Raw genomic sequence first — 21,503 nt, forward strand, 5'->3', positions numbered from 1 at the left:
AGCTGTAGGCTGATGTTTGTGGTGGATGAGCAGGGTGTGTTTCTCGAAAAGCAGCCAGTTGCCCAGTGAGGCCAGGCCGCCTTTTCACTTGGGTGGCCCTGCTTCCTGGGCTGGCACTAAGCTCCCTGCGGTTGAATTTTTTCCATCATAAAACTCGAGGGAAGATGTATGTGTGTCCCTGCGTCTGCCCGGACTTCCCAGGAGAAAGAAGATGCTACAGGGGGTCTGGGGTCCATGAGATCAGAGTGCATTCTGTCTGTCCCCTGGAGTGTGGCTGGGCTGACCCCTGACATTGGAGAGGTCACGCGGAGGGTTGTCCGTGTGGGTTTGGCCTTCCCTGCCTTTGGTCTGCGGGGCCATTGGCACTCATGAGATTTCCTGGGGAACGAGGCATCACCCTCGAGAGAGTTGAGGAAGACCTCAGTTTGGTCCCAGCACTCCCCAAGGGCTGCTCAGGTCACTTTTCTGAGCCTGTGCCATGGGGACCGCCAGATGACCTTGTGGGAGCCCCTGAGGCCCTCTGAAGTGTCCATAGAGGGTCAGTGGGTGGTGTCCGAGTGGACTCCCCAAATCGCGCCTTGAGCAGTGGCTAAGGCTGAGAAGGGGAGTGATGGGACCTCAGCTTCCCTGGGGTCACTGCCTGGGGCCCAGTGTTTTCCTGGTGGGTGGACTGGCCTGGGAAGACCGGAGCGAGGGCGCTGGAGGCCCAGGTGGGAACTGGGGGGGTAGGTCTGAGAACCCATTGAAGCTGCTGTGCCAGAGGCAGCCCCTCCCAGGAGGGAGCCACAGGCTGCTCTCCACCCCCTCACCAGCCATCTTCCCTCCCCGGCCTGGCACAAGCGTGAACTCCAAGCCGGCTGTGTCCAAGGGGCTTTCCTCATTACTGCAGTTTGGTCTGCGTTGGCTTAATTTGAAAGACCTATTGCCTCTGAGTCAAAACACAAAAATCCCCCTGGATGTGCCACAGTGCTTGCTGCTGAGGGAGGAGCTGGTGCCTTCTGGGGGGGGGGGGGGGTGGTCCCTAATCCTTCCCTTCCTGCCTGCAGCCTGGTGGCTCCTGGGTCCCAAGACCCTGAGCCTCCTTTAACCCAGGGGTCCTCTGGGACAGGTGCTCAGGGCTGGGTGGGCAGCAGGATGATTGTGCATCCGTTGGTGAAGCTGCTGCCCTTTGTTGAGAAAGAAGCACAGCCCCCACCTGAAGGCCTGAGCACCTGCAGGTGCTGGGTGACGCTGGGAACCCGCAGCCTCCAGAACGCCTCTCCTAAGATGGTCTGCCAAGGCAGGGGAAGAAATTCGTAGCTTGATTTTTTTTTTAACCTCTTCCTGTCTAATTTCTATTTTTTTTAAATGTGTGTTTCATAATGTGTGTCGTCTATCAATACAGAAACACAGGAGCATAAGGTACGCATAATATCTCTTTTAGGAGATATGTACTTAAATGTTTGCTAACCCGGTACATAACCGAAAAAAAGCTGGTACACTGTACTGTGAATGGGTTCTGGCTTGTGAAGGGAGGGGGCGTCCCTGGGGGTTCCAGGGAAGGCTGCGGTGGGGAAGTGCACCTGGGAAGGCAGAGCAGGTGCCTGGCGAAGGAGGGCGTAGGCAGGTGTGGCGTGGCAGGCAGCAGCATCCTGGCGCTGCTTTGTGCTTGGGCATCATGTGTCATCCCCCTGCGTGTGGATGTGGGGGCCTGGGTCTGGTGGAACGGGCTCTTGGAGGAGTTTCGGGGAGAGGTTTGGCCCGTTTCTTCCATGGCAGACACCATTTCGTAAGGTCTGGACCAAGGGTCATCAAACTCTAAGAACCAGATAGTAAGTAATTAGGCTTATGGACCATGTGATCTCTCCATCACAGCTATGCATAGTGAGGAGAAAAGTAGCCAGAGGTGATTATATCAATATAAGGGCATGGCTGTGTGCCGATAAAACTTTATTTACAAAAACTGACAGTGGTTGAGACTGGCCCATGTGTTGTCATTTGCCAAACCCTGGTCTGAACTAAGGGGATGGGGCCCGACGTGGCTCAGAACCAGCTGCTCTCACCCAGCAAAAAGCGAGCCCCTGATCTTGCATTCACAAATGAGTGCTCCAGAGAGATATGCTTTGGGATTCGAGGAGTATGGTAGATTCTGCAGGGAGTTTGCAGAGGCGGAGCATGTAAAATGTCCCTTTCCATAACACAGCAGAGCACCCCCAACTCCAGCACACTTTTGCACCAACTCCTTTAGAGCCGGAGTGTCATGGCAGTGAAAGGAGGCAGGGCCCCTACTCATCAGAGAATCACAAAGCAGCAGTGCTGGAAGATTCAGAGGCCTGCAAACTGGAGTCCCTTGCAGTTTGCGGCGTTGTGGGCAGGTGTCTGCGTGAAGACTATCCCCTTCCCTTGGGTGTGGAAGCACCAGAGTTGAACAGCACCTGCTAGTGTCTGTCCTGTAGGATTTTTTCTGAGCCTTGAAGAGGCTAATGGGCTTCGTGACTCCAGGAGGGCATAGCATATCTCCCCTAACTCAGAAACAAGTTTTCCAGTGCTTTAAGAATCTGTCTAGCCCCATTTGCAGAAGAGCCAGTCTGCTTCGACACTTTATTTTACAGCTGGGGATACCTAAGGCCCATGGTGGTCGAATGTCTTGCTCAGGGTGACACAGAGACCTGGAAATGGTGTTGGGTTGGAGTTTCTAGTCAGCTACTTCCCTCCTGGCTCGGGAGAGCCGTGGAGTGGAGGTGCCACCTCCTTGCCCTGATACAGAGTCACAGATGCGGGTGTCCTGGATTGTGCTTCTGGCCACGGCCACATGAAGAGAGTTTTGTCCAGGGGTGCACTGCATCCGTTCATCTCTCTGTTTTCAGCTGGGGCACTGTTAACATTACAGGCAGGATAATTTTTTGATGTGGGATTATCTGCCCTGGAGGTTATTTGGGGTACCAGTGGCACCTCCCATCCCTGGTGTAGCCCCCAAAAAGGTCTGCAGACATGGCCAAATGTCCCCTGGGTGGGAGGCAGGTAAAATCACCCCACTTGAGAACTGCTGCTCTGGCTTAGTTAAGCTACTAAGTGTGGACTCTGCATTTCCTGGGATCTCTGATCAGTGGTAGGAAGTTTTGCTGGAGCTCTAACAGAGTAGATGAGAATCCCCAGGTGGCGCAGGGCAGGAGCACGAGGCATCCAGCAGGAAGCTTGAAGAGTCCTGAAGGTATAAGAACATTCACAGGTGGTTCTATTCCGCATTAGGGTCTGGTGCCCCCAATTGAGGGATTCGTGGATGGGGAGACACAGCTAAAGAGGGAGGCAAAGGTGAAATCCTGAGTGGATGGAGGGCATGCATGTGCCCGGGGCCAAGGACTTCACGCCAGGGCAGGAGGGAAATGACTTTGTGGACAGGGAATGATGGAGTGTTCAGGTAAGGTGCTGCGGGGCAGTGGGTGGGATGTATGAGGAGGGCACAAAGCACTGGGATGGAGAGTGTTCTGGGAGGTGAGCCTGGCAGCCAACTAGAAGGCAGTGCCAGAGTCCGGGAGACCTTGGACAAGCAGCAGGAATGACAGTGAGCTTGGGTGTGGATGGGTTCAGTGGGAGGGTCGTGGACACTGTCCTGTGGGTAGTGCCACTCTACAGATGTTTTATTCTCAAAACTTTGATGGTATAAAGCTTCGGAGCCTGTTCCGGGACTGATTCCCAGAGTCTAGGGAGGAAGGTTGCCCTGAGTGACAGACTGGTTCAGAGTGGCACACCAGCCGATGGCCACACGTTTGTGCTGAGAAAGAAACCAGACGGTCTGCGTGGGTCTCGTACCACTGTTCTAAGCACGTGGGGCGTCCTTTCTCACCCACGATTGTTGAACAATTGCTAGGAGTCTCAGTTAGGGTGGGGCAGACACCAAGGTTGATTCACAGGCGAACAGTATACGGAGAGGAAAGAGACGGCACCTTTGTACTTGGTTGGTTGGTTGGTTGATTGGTTAGTTAGCTGGTTGTTCAAGGTGATGTGCAACTTCCAGGGGATTCCGGAGGGTCTCCTGGTTCTGTAGTGACAGATGAGTGGGGCGACCTGACATTGGCAGGTGTGTGAGTCTAATGGAGGGGCGGGGGTGGGAGTAGCTGGTCAGAGCAAGCGAAGCGGTGGAGCGAGCCTTTCTGTGACAAAGTGAGCTGAGGTGAGTGTGGGAATAGCCTTTGGTGCCCAGGTCAGAAGTTTGGACTTGGTCCTACTGGCTGGACGGAGCCACCCCGGGCTTTAGAGCAAGAACATCCTGATGAACATCACGCATGTTCCAAGGGGATGGCATGCACGTATTGCTGGGGATTTTTTCACAAGACGCTCCCAGGAGACACGACTCGATCTGAAGCAGCATTGCTTACGGCTGTCAATTCTGCACGAAAAAAATATGGAGTTTGGTGCTATCAACACTTGTGCTTTTCTGTATGTCATCTTTTTACATGGCGAAAATAACTTATTGTTCCTGATTACGATGTGCACTCACCGTGAAGGCTGAGGGATATGGGATATGTAAATATACAGAAGTACAAATCGCCTGATCCTGAGGTCCCCACATTAGCCTCCTGATGCCTGACCACACACATTCGTATCTTCAGGCGGACACGTTTGGGAGACTATTTCGTGTCTGCCTACAACCCTCTTCCCTTTTGTCTCTCTCATTTCCCATCCCAAACCGATGTTAACCTGGAGCATGTCTTTCCATCCTTTTTTTCACGTTGCGGTGAAGTACACATAATAAAATTTACCATCTATAGGCAGCCCCGATGGCCCAGCGGTTTAGCGCTGCCTTCAGCCCAGGGTGTGATCCTGGAGATCGGGAATCGAGTCCCACATCAGGTTCCCTGCATGGAGCCTGCTTCTCCCTCTGCCTGTGTCTCTGTCCCCCGCCCCCCCCCATGTCTCTCATGAATAAATAAATAAAATCTTTTAAAAAAAATAAAATTTACCATCTGTCTTCATCCTCTTGGCTTGCTGCAAGAGAATACCGCAGGCAGGGGACTTAACCAACAAACATGTACGTCTCAGAGTTCTGGAGGCTGGACATCCAAGATCAGGGTGCCGGCAGGTGTGGTGTGTGGTGAGACCCTCTTCCTGGCTGGTACACAGCTGTTTTATTGTATACTCATGCGGCAGGGAGAAAGATCATCTCTTTGGGGTTTCTTTTTATAAGGGTACTAACCCCATTCACCATCCTCTTGACCTCAGCACCTCCCAAAGGCCTGATCTCCTCGTATGATCACATTAGGGGTTAGGATTTCAACATATGCGTTTCTGGGGATGCACACTGAAAGTCCATAGCATGTCTTAACCATTTTTAGGTGTATAGTTCTGTAGCATTAACCATGTTTACAGGGTTTTACAACCACTGCCAACATCTATCTCTAGAACTCTTCATCTTGTAAAACTGAAAATTTGTCCCCAAAAAACAACCACTCGGTATCCCTTACACTCTACCCGCCCCGCAAACTCTGGTACCCACCATTCTAATTTTTTTTTCTTTTAAAAATGCAATTTTATTTCTGAGTTTTTAAAGGCTTTATTTATTTATTTGAGGGGAGACCAGGGGAGGAGGAGGAGAGGAAGAGATTCTTCAAGCAGGCTGCCGGCCAAGCATGGAGCCCGATACAAAGCTCCTTCTCATGACCCATGATATCATGACCTGAGCTGAAATCAAGAGTCGGACAGTTAACCGACTGAGCCACCCAGGTGCCCCTATTTCTAAATTTTAATGTGAACAAAAATTTTAATATTTGGAGCCGTTTGTAGGGTTCAAAATTCAAAAGGCATAATACAGTAGATAGTGAAAAGTCTACCCCTCCCATCAACTCCTGTTCCCCAGATACCCTGGTACCCTCCATAGAATGTCAAATACAGTCATTTTCTTGGGGAGGGGGGTCCATCCAGATCTGCTGTGTGTATGTAACCTTGCCTATAATATACTCTACTTCTCTTTCTCACTGAAACGGTGACACCTGTATTATACTGCATTGTACTTTGCTTAGAAAAAAACAATCTTGGGACTTATGCTGGGGCTTCCACACCCCCCCAGATCATTCCCTGCCACACCCCATGTTGACCCCGGTCCTGGGGGCTGGACCAGTGGACCATGTCGAGGGACTCCTTTTCCCTCTGGCTTCCAGCTGGGATCAGAGAAAAGGAGAAGAGTGAGGTCAAGATGGACCCTGTCTCGGTCCTGTGAGGTCACCTTGGGCTGGCCATGTCCGTCCACGGGCCTCTGCTGCCTTCCAGCATTCCACTAGGTTCTTCTAGAATACCTTGTGCTCAGGTTGGAAGTTTATCCTTTGGGCATGGAGTGGGTGACAGCCCGCTCCCCTAACACCTGATGACAGCAATCTCCCCTTCTGGGCTCCTACGTGCCTGTCGATACCTTTATTATTATTATTATTATTATTATTATTATTATTACTATTATTTTTTTGTATAGAACAGCTTTTTTAAAAGTCATTTTTAAAATTTATTTTTTCATCATAGTAAATATACTTTGTTATCCCCATTGCCCCCACCCAACTGCCACTCTACTTTTTATCCCTAAGCATCTGACTCCTCTAGGAACCTCAGGTAAAGGAAATCATACAGAATTTGTCTTTTTAGGACTAGTTTGTTTCACTTAGCATAATGTCCCCCAGGGCCATATGCATTACAGCGTGTGACAGGATTTCCTTCCTTTTTAAGGCTGAGTAGTACTCCGTTGAGTGGGCGCCCCGCATCTTGCTTATCCATTCACCTATCAGTGGTTGCTTCTGCTTTTTGGCTGCTGCGAACAATGCTGCCATTAACACAGGTGTATAGATACCTGCCTGAGTCTCTGCTGGCAATCCTGGGCATATAACCAGAAGTGGAGGTGCTGGGCCCTACAGTAAATCTACTTCTAGTTTTTTTGAGGAACCACCGTACTGTTTCTGCAACACCTACATCATGTTACATCCCCGCCAAGACCGTACAGGGTTTCCAGTTCTCCGCCTCCTTTCCAACATGTTATCTTCTAGTTGTTTTCACTTTGACATAAATCTCTTACTGAAGGTTGATACACCCCAAGTACCTAGCTCCATACCGCCCTGCCTGCCCAGTGATATATATGCATATATCTTTGGGGACAGCATTATTCTATTAAAACAGGCTCATCTTTCATGGTCCCCATGACTCTTCTCTCTGAACACATGTGGAAATGTCTCCAGATTCACTGGTGTGGTTCTACCTCATTTTTTAATCTTAATTTTTTTTAATTTAAATTCAATTTAGTTAACATATAGTATATCATTAGTTTCAGGGGTAGAGTTCAGTGATTCATCAGTTGTGTATCACATCCAATGCTCATTCTGTCCCATGCCCTCTGTAATGCCCATCCCCTCCACTCCACTCCCCTGTAGCAACCCTGTTTGTTTCTTAGAGTTAACTGTCTCTTATGGTTTGTCTCCCTATTTTAATCTTACTTTATTTTTCCTTCCCTTCCCTTATGTTCATTTGTTTCTTAAATTCCACATGAGTGAAATCATATGATAATTGACTTTCTCTGACTAACTTATTTCACTGAGCATCATACCTTCTAGTTCCATCTACGTCATTGCAAATGGTAAGGTTTCTTTTTTTTTTTTTTAGATTTTATTTATTTATTCATGAGAGAGAGAGAGAGAGAGAGAGGCAGAGACATAGGCAGAGGGAGAATCAGGCTCCATGCAGTGAGCCTGACGTGGGATTTGATCCTGGGTCTCCAGGATCATGCCCTGGGGTGAAGGCAGGCACTTAACCGCTGAGCCACCCAGGAATCCCAGATTTATTTTTTTTTATGGCTGAGTAATATTCCATTGTGTGTGTGTGTGACTTCTTTATCCATTCATCTGTGGAAGGGCATTTGGGCTCTTTCAATAGTTGACCTATTGTGGACATTGCTGCTGTAAACTTGGGGGTGCAGTTGCCTCTTCGAATCACTATGTTTGTATCCTTTGGATAAATGCCTGGTAGTGCAATTGCTGGGTCATAAGGTAAACCTTATTTTTGAAATTGCTGTGTACTGGTTCATGGTACAGATGTGCCAGAGCTATCCACTTGATGACTCTTCCATCCATGACAATACACTTAATTTTGAGCAGCAGACAATGGCAGTGTCTCCGTAATATATACCCTATGCAGACATCCTTACTACGGCCACTTTTATCCTTGTGGGCCCAAGCCCCAGGAGTGCAATTGCTGGGATGATTTCTGTTTCGATTTTGTTTCCCCAAAGCTGCATGCATTGAGACCATACTGGCCGCGTGGGTGCCAGCTCCTCCCTCCCCACCAGCAAGATCTCTGCATTGACTATTTAAAAACCTGGGGGTACAACGGATAACTCTATCACTTCAGTTCTGTGGGTCTCTGTGTACCAGGGAAGTCTGGCATCTTTCCATACATGTTTATTCACCATTTGCATTTACTTTTTCCCCAAATTGCCTATTCACGTCCTCTGGCCATTTGACCATTGCACAGGAAAAGGACCAGAAGCGCATGTGACAAACCGTTGACAGCTGTTCATTTTAGGTGTTGAAAATACAAATCCCTTTTATACGTTTTTGAATTAGACATTTTCAAAACGAAGGAAGCCATCTACATGAGAGCGTTTCGGGAAGATTGGTTGTGTGGGCTGGGTCGAAGAGACGCTGTGGGCAGAGAGGCCAGTCTGGGGACTCTTGCGGTCTCCTTGCCAGTGATAGTGACTTAAACATGAGAGTGGGGACAGATTGGAGCAATTACAGGGGCAAGGAGTTTATAACATTTGGTGCTAATGTGGGAAGCCAAGAAGAGTACAGGGAAGTAAGGGGTTTGAATCTGGAAGGATGGGAGGATGAGGAGAGAAATCGGCAGATATAGAGGCCTTGAGTCGGGGTGGGGTAGGGGGAGCTGTGGGTGGGGGCAGGGTTGGCATTAGAGAGATGCTATCTGCTGGACGCGTCAAGGTCAAGGGGGATGCTCCCTAGAGCCAGGAGAGCAGAGGACCCCCGGGAGGGAGGGACTGTCCAGAGCATCTGTGTCTAAGGGGCAGGAGGAAGAGCTGGCAGAGGAGCTGGGGTGGGAGCCTCGCCCAGCGCGAAACCAATGTTTCAAGGTCAAGGACACAGTCCGTATTTTCACAAGGCTGAGAGATGGAAAAGATGCTGTTTTAGGCTGTTCGATTTATTGATGAGGAGGTCATGACTTTAGAAGAACACTTTCCCCTGAAGTGCTGGGGCCCCACAACAGCTTGTTAGGCTCAGCAGCCTGAGCGTGTGGAGGGTGACAGAGGCCACAGGAAGTGTGGGTGGTGGCAGGAGCGGGCAACGAGTCCATGGCGCACCCTGGGCTGGTGGCCCTCCAGCTCCATTTCCACACTTGTCAGCCCGGAGCGGGCACTGAGCCGCCCTCGTGGGCCGTGCAGGGTGCCCACCAGCCCAGGTGTCTCTCAGGTCTCTAGTCCCTGGTGGAATCGGCCAGAAGCCGCCTTCCTGTGAGAACCTCGAGAACCTTTGTCTCCTTGTTGCAGCGTCTGTTCCCAGAGCAGCCCCAAGGGACCAGGGGAGACATGAGTCATTTCCTGGACAGCAACCTATCCCAGCTTCTTAGCCATTTTGGGCTCGGCCTTCCAGAAATTATCTTCTTCTCCAAGCCCACTTATATCTCTTGCCGGTCCTGCCTCCCCATTGGGTTTGTGAGGCACCCCCAGTGTGAAATAGTGGGGGAACACCCCCACTGCCCACCCCCTCAGACTGGGCCTGGAAGCAGCCTGTCAGTATTCAGGCCTTTCTTTTCCTTATTCTGAGAAGAAGGGAGGTTGGCAAAAAAGTCTCTGGAGCCCGTTAGCCAAAGAAATGGTGACATTCTATCTCTCTGCTTGGACCGATTTTCCCCTCTAGTTGGGCTCCTTGGAAAACAGCTCCATGTGTGGACAACCTTGGCCACAGTTGGCTGAGGGGGTGGGGATGGGGGGCCACAGCCAGGGATGGCTGACCACATCCCTTTGCCTTGTTCAGCATTTGTTCTGGTAGCTCAGGGTAGAGGGACCCCTTTTTCCTCACTTAATTTTTCTATGCCTCAGGTTTTTCTTCCTTATTTTCAATAAAACAAAACATTTTTTTAAAAAGATTTATTTTAGAGAGAGCGAGCAACCGAGTGCATTCACAGAGGGGAGGGACAGAGGGAGAGAGAGAGAGAGAATCCCAAGCAGACTCTACACCAAGCTCGGAGCCCAAAGCAGGGCTCAATCCGATGACCCCCAGATCATGACCTGAACCGAAATCAAGAGTGTGATGCTTAACCAAATGAACTACCAAGCGCCCCTAAAATAAAGCATTTCTTACATAAAATATACATAAAATTTATCGTTTTTACCCCTTTTAAGTGTACAGTTCGGTGGTGTCAAGCACATTCACACTGCTGTGCAGCCCTCACCACCATCCACCTGCAGAACTCTCTCATCTTCGTCTTCCCAGACTGAAACTGTGTCCCCATGAAACACTAACTCTTACCCTTCCCTTTCTGCAGCCCCTGATACCCACCATTCCCCTTGCCATCTATGAATCTAAGTACTCCAGGTGCCTCATAGAAGTGGAATCACTAGTATTTGTCTTTTTGTGACTGGCTTATTTCATTGAGCATAATGTCCTCAAGGTTCATCCGTGTTATAGCACGTCAGAATGTCCTTCCTTTTTAAGGCTGAATAATATTCCATTGTATGGATCTTCCACAGTTTGCTCACCCACGCATTCATCCATAGACACTTGGGTTGCTTCTACCTCTTAGCTGCTGTGAGTAATGCTTCTGTGAACGTGGGCATACAAATATCTGTTCCAGACCCCACGTTCAATTCTTTTGAGTATATGCCCAGAACTGGAGTTGCTGGATCATATGTTAATGGTAATTCTGTGTTTAAATTTCTGAGGATTCAAGGGACACCTGGGTGGCTCAGCAGTTGAGCGTCTGCCTTTGGCTCCGAGCGTGATCCTGGAGTTCTGGGATCGGAGTCCCCACAGGGAGCCTGCTTCTCCCTCTGTGTCTCTGCCTCTCTCTGTGTGTCTCTCATGAATAAGTAATTTTTTAAAAAGTCTTAAAATTTTTTTTGAGGATTCACCATACTACCTACCTCAGCAGCTGCACCATTTTACCAAAAAAAGCATTTTGATTGAATGGTGTTTTGTTTTTTTTTTTAAGATTTTATTTATCTATTCATGAGAGACAGAGAGAGAGAGGCAGAGACACAGGCAGGAGAAGCAGGCTCTATGCAGGGAGCCCGATGTGAGATTTGATCCCAGAACTCCAGGATCACACCCCTGGGCTGAAGGCAGGCACTAAACCGCTGAGCTACCCAGGCATCCCCATTAGGTGGTCTTTAAGATCTCTTTGTGCTTGAAAAGAAAGTAATGGTTCTCTGGTTCTGTGGTCAGTGGCTAGAGGATGATCTTTGGAGTTAAAATTTGACCCCTTGAATATCATGTGAACAACAATTATTATGCCACCTAATACATCAATATGTAAAAAGTGCAAAGTTCCCCAAAAATGCCCCCCTCACAGTGAGGTCTGCGTGAACATCCGGTATTGTTGAAGGATCCACTATGTGCTGGGAAATGTTGGCCTCTTCACGTCTATTATTGTCTTTGATTCTCTCAGCCCTCTTGCAGACTACATATTTGTTACTCATGCTGTTGGTTGGAAATAGTATTTCTTGGGTTGATAACGCATTTCAAATTTTGTTTACCTAAAAGAAATATTCTTTTTCTTCCTTCCTGGTTCTTAACCTACCTCCCCCAAAGTAAAAGAAAGAAAGCAAGAAGTATTCGAGGAAGTGTTTAGGGGGAGTGGCACACAAGAGGCCACCTCCTCTACTAGGGTCCCCAAGCCTGGAGACAATAAAAGGGCATCACTTGCTGTGTTTATGAAGCCACTGCCCCTCATGGCACTTTTCATTAAGCAGAGCAACTGTAACTGCTCCATGGAAAGAGAGGACATTCATTAGCTTTCCTTTTAAAGTGCTTTCTGGAAGCCCAGGGGGCCAGATGAACTTTCTGATCTGATACCTCCCCAGCTGGTCCGAGTGCCTGAGTCCTGACCCCCTATAGTGACATTCAACCATCCTGCTCCAGACCCTGTCTTGCGCTCATGCTCGCTAATTATTGCCCTAAATGCTCCTGCTACTCTAATCACTTGACCTCCCTTGGGTTCCCAAATACGCCATCACCACTGGCCAGGTTCTCTGCCCAGAGTGTCTCTCCTGCCTGCCTCTCTCAGCTCATCTCGCCCCCCACCTGTCTCTGCAGCCCTGCAGGTCATACACCTGCTTCTGCTGTGACTCTCCCACAAGGCTGCAGGCACCTCTGGTGTGTTTGCCTCGGTCTCCCCACCCAGGCTCTGCCTTGCCAGACAGGCAGACCATCACATTTGCTGGACAGATCCTTGTAGTTGAAAAGAACAAGGCTGTGTCAAGAAGCTTTTTACTTTTTCCTGATGGTTTATGTTTTTCCTCTAATGTGGGAGGAGAGAGACTACAAAGAGAAAGCCAGTTTACAGATTTTTAAACAGAAGACACCGCCCAGTGACTTCTTCCCTAGCTGAACTCCTGTTGGGGAAAGCAGCAGTGGTCCCTTGCCCCAGTGGGGAGTCCTCAAGGGAGACAGAGGAAGGGGGTGCTCCCAGGAGGGTCTGAGGTCTTAGTCCAATGAGTCTTGGTCCTTTCACTTCCCCCATTCAGAGCAAAGTCCACACCTGAAGGTCTGGAAGAAACTATCAACTCAAGGGAGCCGGGGAGGAGCTTCCTATAGTTTCTGTCTGGCTGTCCTAGAAACGCTCCATTTCAATTCCCAGCATGTCAGAGTGGGGATCTCAGACTAACCCCGCAGTTCAGCACCACCCCCACCCCCACCGAGAGAACAGCTCCGTGACAGGGGCAGGGTGGGGCGGAAGTTGGCCCCTGGTCCCTCTCAGACAAGCAGAGACTTGGCCAGGTGGGGCAGAGAGACTGGGAGCTTGGCTCCGATACTCAGGGGAGCCAGGCCTTCACCTCCAAAGGTACTGGTGCCTTTTAAAAGGAGAGGGGGCACCGCCCCCAAGCCTCCAGGCCTGCTTGGTGGAGCTGCCACTGCCACTGGTCCCCTCTCTCTCCCCAGAGCCAGTCCCCAAACAGGAAGCTTGCACCTGGCCAGGTGACCTCTCCCTTCCAGGCCGTGGAGCCACTGGCCTGCCTGGTCACTGAGGTTGTCAGCTTGTTTTAACTTCAAGACCTCCCAGGTTTGAGAACAGAAAATCTGCTTTGTGCGGGGAAGGAGCAGGGTAAGGCTGGGGGTGGGAGGAGGTGCATCCCAGCTCTCTGCCACCCTTCTCCCCTCCGGTCATGGGCGCTAACCCTCCTGCCTCACATGGAAAAGGTTCCCCTGGTTAGCAGCCCCTCTGTGGGCAGGTCCCACACCCATCCTCAGCCCTGCCCTCCTGATGGGGACACTCTAGTCACTTGGAGTCCCAAGTGGACATTTGTTGAGGGTTTGAGGCCTCCAGGCCCCTGCCTCCTGCTCCCCGTGCTTCCTTTCCTGCCTCATCTTGTGTCTCTCTGTGTCTCTCTGTCTATGTCTCTATCCCTATCTCTCTGTCTCTTTCTCTATCTGTGCCCTAGGAGGCCCCTGAAACCAGGGTGGGGTCTTCCAGCCTGAGACCAGCATGACTTCACTAAGACTGGGGAAAACCTGACTCCTGTGCCTGGTGGGGTGGGAGGAGTGGGGGTGGGGTGATTCCAAAGGTAAGACAGGTATTCTCATGGCTCTTCCTTTTGTTGGGGGTTTGGACCCACTGCCACATACCTTCTCCAGAGTTAGCAATCTGTCCCCTGGGGGAAGTGAGGGATGCTCCCACCTTCTCAGTGTGGAAGTAGGGAGAGAAAGCAGGGCTTGAATCGGTGCTGGAAGATATTAAAGGCTCGGTATAAATCCACAGTGGGGGAGGGAAGGGGGCATGGGCCCCTCCCCCACCACCTGGGGGACACCTTGAGACTGGGGTGAGGAGTATCACTCAGCTCTTCCCCTACCCTATTTCCTTTTTTTTTTTTTTTAAAGATTTTATTTATTTATTCATGAGAGGCAGAGACACAAGCAGAGGGAGAAGCAGGCTCCATGCAGGGAGCCTGACGTGGGACTCAATCCTAGGTCTCCAGGATCATGCCCTGGGCTGAAGGCAGCGCTAAACCACTGAGCCACCGGGGCTGCCCCCCTACCCTATTTCCACTAATGTATCCCTCCTGTGAATTTCTGCTCTTGGGGACCTGGGACATAACTGAGGCCCCAGCCAAGAGGTGCCTCTGCCCGTGGGTGACCCAACTGCCTGGAGTTCTGGGTCTCCTCTGACAGGAGGCAAATGGGGATCAGTACCCAGACTGGGCCCGGAGTACCCCCTGAGGATAGCCTTGAGTCTGGCCATGGCCTCGGTGCCATCCTGGCCCATCGCCTGCCAGCCCCAGCTGGAGCCCAGTAAGCTGGTGAGTTTCTGTTCGTTTCATGGCAAGTTGTTTGGGGACAGGAGAGCTGGTCATTGCCAGAGGGGGCTGGGAAGGGGATTCAGGGGACAGTGCTGTCATGAGGCTGCTCCTGCAGGCTGGACTGGGGTCTGGGGATGTCACCTCCACAGCCGCTGCCAAGCCGGGCCCATCTGTCGTTTTGAAACCTCGAAATGGGTATAGTGTCTGCCTGAGATCCTGCCTCTGCCCCGCTTCCTCTGTGACTTCAGGCCTTGCTTTTCTGGGCTGCCCTGACTGGGGTGGAGGGAGGCTCCCTGGCTCTTGGGGAGGGTGCAGCAGCAGCAGGAGGAAGGGAATGGGTTACAGAGTGGCCTCCCATTGGGCCCACAGCCTCCCTTCTGGAGGGCTTTTAAAAACTGGCCTATAACCTTGTAATTGTTCCCAGCAGCGAGGAGCGAGTCAGTGGAGGAGCGGCTCCACTGTTTGTTTTGCCTTCTGTGTTCTCCAGGCCGGTGGTAACCAAGGGCCGCTTCCCCTTGGTGACGGTGGAGCTCACTCAGGCCAGGGCTGATCCAGCCCCAGCGAGAGAGGTCTGGGGGACCTGCAGACCCGGGCTGCTGGCAGGGCTGGGGGCGCTGCCTCCTCCGCTCCCCCAGCCTGAGGGCCCGTGGGCTTCTCTCCCAACGCCTTTCGCAGGCCCTGGCCCCAAACATTCCAGAACTCTGGATCTGCCGGTAGGTGTCCGGGAGACTGTGAGGCCACTTGCTGGCGGGCTGTGTGGGGCAGCTCTCAGCCAGGATGTCACTTGGGGCCACAGGGGCCCTGCCTTCTAGGTTCTGGCAGGACCCAGGGTCTGGAGGTGATTCTGGCAGAGGTTTTTTTTACGGGAGCAGGAGATGTGCATGAGGCTGACCCGGGAAGGCTCTGTGACCAGGAGTGCCCGGACAGACAGGCGGACTGGATTCCAGCAGGTGGGGTTGTTTGAAGTGACAGGGTCGGCACTGCAACATGTGTGGCTGCAGGAAAGTGTGAGGCTCCCAGAGAGCAGTGGCACGGCTGGCGTGGGTCGCTGGTGGATTGAGGATATTTGGAGAGCTGAGGACTTGAGGGTGGGTAGAAGGGAGCCCCTGCCGGACTGTGAGCAGAGGAAGGGCTGGAACAGTGTCACCAAAACCTGGGTCTTCCCAGACCCCAAGTGGCCGGAGGCTTCTAGAAGGTGTGGGCCAGGGAATCTACAGCCCCTTTCAGGTGCCCCTGCTCCGGTGGGTCTGGCAGTGACAGACTCTTCCCCGTTACTTCTGTGAAACTTGTCGGCTTCTAGATTTGGTTTGTTAGGAGCCAGGTACGTTCAGGACTGCTTCCTGGAGAGGCTGGACGCCCCTCCGTTTGCCTTCTGCCGCCTTCCCTCAGCCCCCCGCCCGGGCGCAGATCACCTGGGGAGGCCCGAGACTCTGCACTCCCCGCCAGCTGCAGGTGTAACCAGCTGGTCCCTGGCCCCGAAAGCAGCTGTGTCCTCGGGGAAGGAGTTGGACTGCTCCGCGTGCAGGGCCGCGGTCGTGTCTGGTTTTGCAGTTGGGGGCCAGGAGAGGTGGAGAGGCGGTGGGGGCGCCGGGGCGCCGTCACACAGATGCCGTCCACCGGCCCAGCTGCCGATCCGATTAAACCTCGGTGATTCACTGCGCTTCAAGGGAAGGCGTTGTGTTACGAAAACCGTGGGTCCTGGCCGCTTGTTTTGTTGGCAGGTCCTGCTGCCTCAGCAGAAAAGAGGCGCTCTTGATATGGGAACGGAAACTTGGGACTGCCCTAGACACATCCAGTGTTCGGCGGGAGAGGAGCTGTGGTCCTCCTCCAGCTGTGGAAACTCGCTGCCTGGCCAGGAAGGCAGTCCCTGGGGGGCCCAGCCACAGCAGGGCGGGTAGCACAGGGTCCCCACACCTGGGTCTAAGGTCTGAGCTTCCCTGTGGCTGTGACCTTGGCGGGGGCGGGCCGCATCCTCTGCCCCCCCTCCCACCGGCTCCCCGGGAAGGTAACCTGCTGCCACCTGTACTTCACCGCAAGTCCAGCTTGCAGAGGAAGTACCTTTCTGAAGGCGGTCGAGGTGTGCACTTGTGGGGTGCACCTGCAGCCCTCACGGGGACCCAGGGCCCCATGGGACCTGGCTCGGCTCGGATGGCCGATCCTAGGCTGGCTCACGTCTCCAAAGTTGTTCAGACAAGCTTGCTGGAGAAGCAAGCACATCCTTTCTGGCTTCTTCCTCCCTGAGGCCTGATTGCCCCCCTGCCCCACTAGCCCATTCAATGGATATTGGGCCAATTTCCCTTTTTCCCCACTTCCCCTTTCTTCCTTTTGTGTTCTCAGATGTGATATGTAGGATAGACTCAGCCCAGATCAAAGTTGCTTCCCCAAGAAACTTCTCCAGATGTGTGTGTCCCGGCCTCCTCCGGCCACAGGGCCTCAGCAGAGCCCAGGACAGCCACAGCTGCCACCACGCCCTGGAGCAGGCGCAGCAGGGGGGGTGGCGCGTTGGGGAGCCACTAGGGAGTGTCCGGCAGAGGCAGGCAAAACCACTGCTGGCCTTGGGGCATTGGCACCTGAGGGCTTCCTGAGGAGGCCTCTCCCTGCATTAATGAGCTTGAGATGGCCAGAGGCAGCCACCGAGCTGAGTCATGGACACCCTGAGGCGGCTGTTCTTTGGGGTTGTTCTATGACTGCATTCCACCACTGGACAGCTACCAGAGATGCTCTCCCAAGAAACCCTCCCAGCTTCCCTCCCTCCCTCCCTCCCTTCTCCTCAAACCCCTAAATTACAAATGCATCACCAGTGTTGGGTCTTTATTAAGTGCCAAGCTCTCTATGGGCTCCTCATTTGATCCTCAGAGCAAAGCCATGGTGCCAAGCAGTCATGCCCCTGTCATTCCAGTGGAGGACACAAGGCTCAGAGGAGGGCGAGAGCTTGCCCAAGGTCTCCCAGCTCATGGAGCTGAAGCTTAAACCCAAGTGGCCCAACTCCAGACTGCTTGTGTCTTCTCCATCTTTGTAGGCACTTGGTAAACAAGTTGCCCTTGACTGACCCTGTTGCAGTTCCAAGAAGTCTTGGATGAAGGCACTGGGGCTACTCAGATGATGATCCCAAGGGGGCCATCTGGGCCCTTGGGGTCATAGTGGTCCATCCACATTTTGTAGATTCGGGAACTGGATTTTTTTCCCCCCAGTGTTTCCAATTTGGATGTAGTTTAGAGAGAGCTAACAAACTCACATAGACTGGGGTATAAACCTGAGGTAATTTATTTACATACAGTAAGGAGTAGGACAGTCAGGTGTGCTAAAGATTTGTGTTCACCTCTGAAGGTGACAAATGGGAAGCATAGAACCAGAGCTCAGGGGAACCTGTTGAATGGCCCTCCTGTTTTATAACCAATATCTGCTGTCCCCATCGGGGCAGATGTAACAAGAGGGCCCATAGGTTAGGCCGCCCTCTTCCCAGGCTCTGAGTCTGTGTCCTCACTCACCACTAGCTTTTTTAAACAAGCCCTTTCTCCAATAAGCCCTTTCATTAGACAAGGCCTAATGTCACCTATTGGGTTATAATTCGTTTTGGTTACGCTCTGGATCCTACCGCTTCTACCACCCTCCCAAGTTCAAGCAACATCCTTGCATTGACTCTTCAGCTGGTCTCCCTGCCTCCACTCTGGCTGCCAACAACCTCTTCTCAACACAACAGCCTAACAGGATCCTGTTAGAGCAGAAGTCAGACTGTGCCCCCTGCCTGCTCAAAGCCCTCTGCTGGTTTCTCATCACACTGAAGACAGAATCCAGAGTCCCTACTCTGGCTCACAGGGCCTGTGTGCCTGCCATCTGCAGAGCTCTTACCCTGCCTCCTTCCACAGCCTCCCCTCCCTGGACTCTAGCCATATGGCCCCTCTGTTATTCTCTCAACATACCAAGCATGCTTCCACCTCAGGGCCTTTGCACCAGCTGTTCCCTCTGCCCAAAATGCTCTTCCTCTAAAGCAGGCTCATGCTTTCTCCCCTCATTCATCCAGATCTCTGTCCATATATCACAGTATCAGAGAAACCTTCCCTTACCACCTATTCCCATCCCTTGCTCTGTCCTCACTACTCTGCCTTGTTTTTCTTTGACCTGTATTACTTGACCCTGCATTAGATATTTACTCATTCGACACTTATTTATTGAGCACCTACTCTGCCCCAGGCACTGTTCTAGGCATGGGAGCTGCCACAGTGAGCACAACAGATAAAAACCTTTGTCCTTGAAGCCTGCATGAGTTGTTCAAATGATTGCTATCCATCCCCCACACACTAGACTAAGCTCCACAAAGGCAATGGTTTCTACTATGTATATTGTAGGTGCCTAATATTTTTGAAATGAATTCTGACCTTAAGGCACCTTACTTGGATTTGGCTGTTTCCCAAGTGTTCATGAGCTGAACATGTATAGACCACCTCTCAGGTTGGATCACTTCTGTGGTGACTGTCCTGCTGATTTTGCCCATTCTTAGCACTTTCCACCGGGGGAAGATGCTCTCTGGCAGCATAGGTGGGGCACTCTCCTACTTTCCTAAACACCAACCATGTGCAGCCCATACTTTTGAATTTTCCACTTAGTTGAGGTACTCAGGGACTAAGAAACGAGGAAAGGGTCTTGGGAAGCTGGTGCCCCCCAGCCCCCCAGGGCCTAGCAGGTGAGTATGCAACCTGGATATTTTGTAACACCTCTGTATGCACATAGACCTTAAGGGTGGTTGTTTTTTGCCCAACTTTCCATGTTTTATATGAGTGAGTCCAGCCGCAGAGGGTCGGTGGGAGATGTTGGCACCTGGCCCAAGAGGCTTAGGTCTTTCCAGGTCTGTGAGCAATAATCCTCACGAGAACACAGAAACTCAACCCATGAGAACAGGTTTTCATGTGGTGACAGGTCCAGTCAAACCATGCCCCAGCCTGGGCCAAAGCCCTGTGGTGTGGCATCGCAGCTGGCAGGCGGGCACCAGCGTCATAAACAGAGGGAGTGAGCAGGATCTGAGCTGCGAGAATGGTTTCCTGGTATCGCAAAGTAGGACCTCTGCCAATTTGGAGTGGCCTTGGGGTGTTGACTTGCTCTGTGCAAAAGCAGGGGCCTGGGAATTCTAGCAAGGCTTTCCTTGTCCCACCTCGCTCCCCAAGTGGGGAGAGCACAGACAGTGATCACTGTGACATGGGTCCTTCCATAGCCTCATCTTCAGGGCAGGGTGCTCCTGCATGTGTTGTCACCCCTCCCCACACCACATTTTGGGTACAGGCACAGAGATGCAGGCACACACTCCAGATTCCTCCAGAGAAACTCGATCTACAGGTGCTGTGTCCAGGCAGCGGGTCTGCCAAACCACAGCTCTGCACTTTTTCTTTTGGAGGAAAGAGGGGGGTGGTGGGGAGCAGAGCACTGAGCAGCTGCAGCCCAGCTCTAGAAGGCTCCTTACTCCCCACATATGAATATTGTTGGCCATGGCCCTGTGTGTAACCCTGGCGAACAGGCCTCCTTCCACCTGCCAGACCGCCTCGGCTCCTGGCCTTCCTCGCCGCTTCCACACCCACCTCCTGCCGTGTGCACTTTGGACAGGTGGGCATCTGTCATCCATTTGTGCTTTTTTTGTTTGTCAAGGTGAAATTCACGTAACGGTTTTCAAGAGTACAATTCAGTGGCATTTAGTACATTCATGATACTGTGCAACCACTCTCTGACTAGTTCCAGAACATTCTAATTCCCCCACCACAAGAGGCCCTAACTCCTTAGCAGTCACTCTCACTTCTCCCCACCTTCCCCAGCCCCTGGCAACCACCAACATGCATAGTGTCTCTATGGAGTCACTCTTCTGGCTTTATCATATCAGTGGGCTCATGCCATATGCGATCTTTTATTATGTCTGGCTGCTTTCACCCAGCATCAAGTATTTCATTTAAGGTCCATCCATGTTGTAGCCTGTGTCAATCCTCTATGCTTCTTTATGCCTGAATAATGTTCCATCATTGTATGTATAATCCACAGTTTGTTTACCTGTTCGTCTACTGACAGACATGGGAGTTCATCCATGTATGTTTTTGCAACGATAATAAAACAACAGTAAGGAAATATGAAAGAAAGGGAAATTCACACTAAACACAGCCACGTTTTCAGTTTTCTGGCTTCCTTGTCATCTCTTTTCCCATGCATGCCTCTATAGTATGTTCTAGATTTTACTCTTTGGGCAGATACAGTTGGTGATCTTCATTTCATCTGAAATCGCAGACCTTTCTTCTTGCCCCTTGAACAGTGGTCCTTCCAGCCAGCATCTTGGATGGCTGTGTAATATTCCCAAGAAGTCTCAGCTTGGGGAGGCCACTTCCTTCCTTGTCCTCCCTGCGACAAGCTGCTGCCATGGGGGTATGGCACCTGGACCCTTCTGCCAGCCTGGAAGTTCAGGATTGGTTTATTCGCTGCCTTTGGATTTGCTGAGCCCCTCTTGTCAAGATGGCAGCCCAGATGGTGTTCAGAACTTCCCAGGTTGACAGGAGAGGAGGAGGAGGTCCAGCAACATAGAAGAGGAAGTCCATGAGCCATTGTGGGTTAAGAAGTTGTACCAGCTAGCTATGCAGAAATCTGAACACCTTCCAGGCACCATGGCCAGTCCCAACACCAGGAAGCCCAGTCGGAGGTTCCTTTGACATTTAATCTTCTTCTGCTAAAGATGGACAGTAGGGTGGGGCCTTGAGGTCCAAGACTTCAAGAGTGATGAGAGAAAAGGTAGCCATGAACTAGTAAGAGGAAGCTGGTCTCAGGCCACCCTGCCAAGGAGAAATCCCTAACCCCACACATGACCATCACTATAAGCAACCTACACATTCATCTCTAGAGACAAGTGACAGATTATGATGATGGAATAACATATGGCTCCTAACACATAAAATTGACACAGGAGCTAATATACTATGACTTGGAAAAAGCCAACTGGGGAGTAGCATGTGGGTGTGATCCTTTCCCCTTAGTGAACTGACCCCCAGTGGGAGGGGGACACTTT

The 21,503-nt window shown here is 51.6% G+C and overlaps 1 protein-coding gene across 5 annotated transcripts in view; it reads left to right on the forward strand.

The window, feature by feature from the left end:
* SPSB1 (splA/ryanodine receptor domain and SOCS box containing 1) overlaps window positions 1–21,503 on the forward strand; it is a 69,128-nt gene that overhangs the window by 25,880 nt on the left and 21,745 nt on the right. Inside the window, exon 1 of one of the 5 annotated variants that reach the window (XM_038537902.1) lies at window positions 15,037–15,189. The exons of 3 other annotated variants lie outside the window; for them this stretch is intronic. Coding sequence is in view for 1 of the 2 variants with exons in the window: in XM_038537899.1 (XP_038393827.1) it covers window positions 15,352–15,426 (75 nt within the window). In the remaining variant the exon portion in view is untranslated. Of the gene's footprint in view, window positions 1–15,036; window positions 15,190–15,216; window positions 15,427–21,503 lie in introns of those variants that run through there. One more of the 5 variants, XM_038537899.1, reaches the window with a different exon arrangement.

This window comes from Canis lupus, chromosome 5 (genome assembly GCF_011100685.1).
Source record: "Canis lupus familiaris isolate Mischka breed German Shepherd chromosome 5, alternate assembly UU_Cfam_GSD_1.0, whole genome shotgun sequence".
Taxonomy (NCBI): Eukaryota; Metazoa; Chordata; class Mammalia; order Carnivora; family Canidae; genus Canis; species Canis lupus.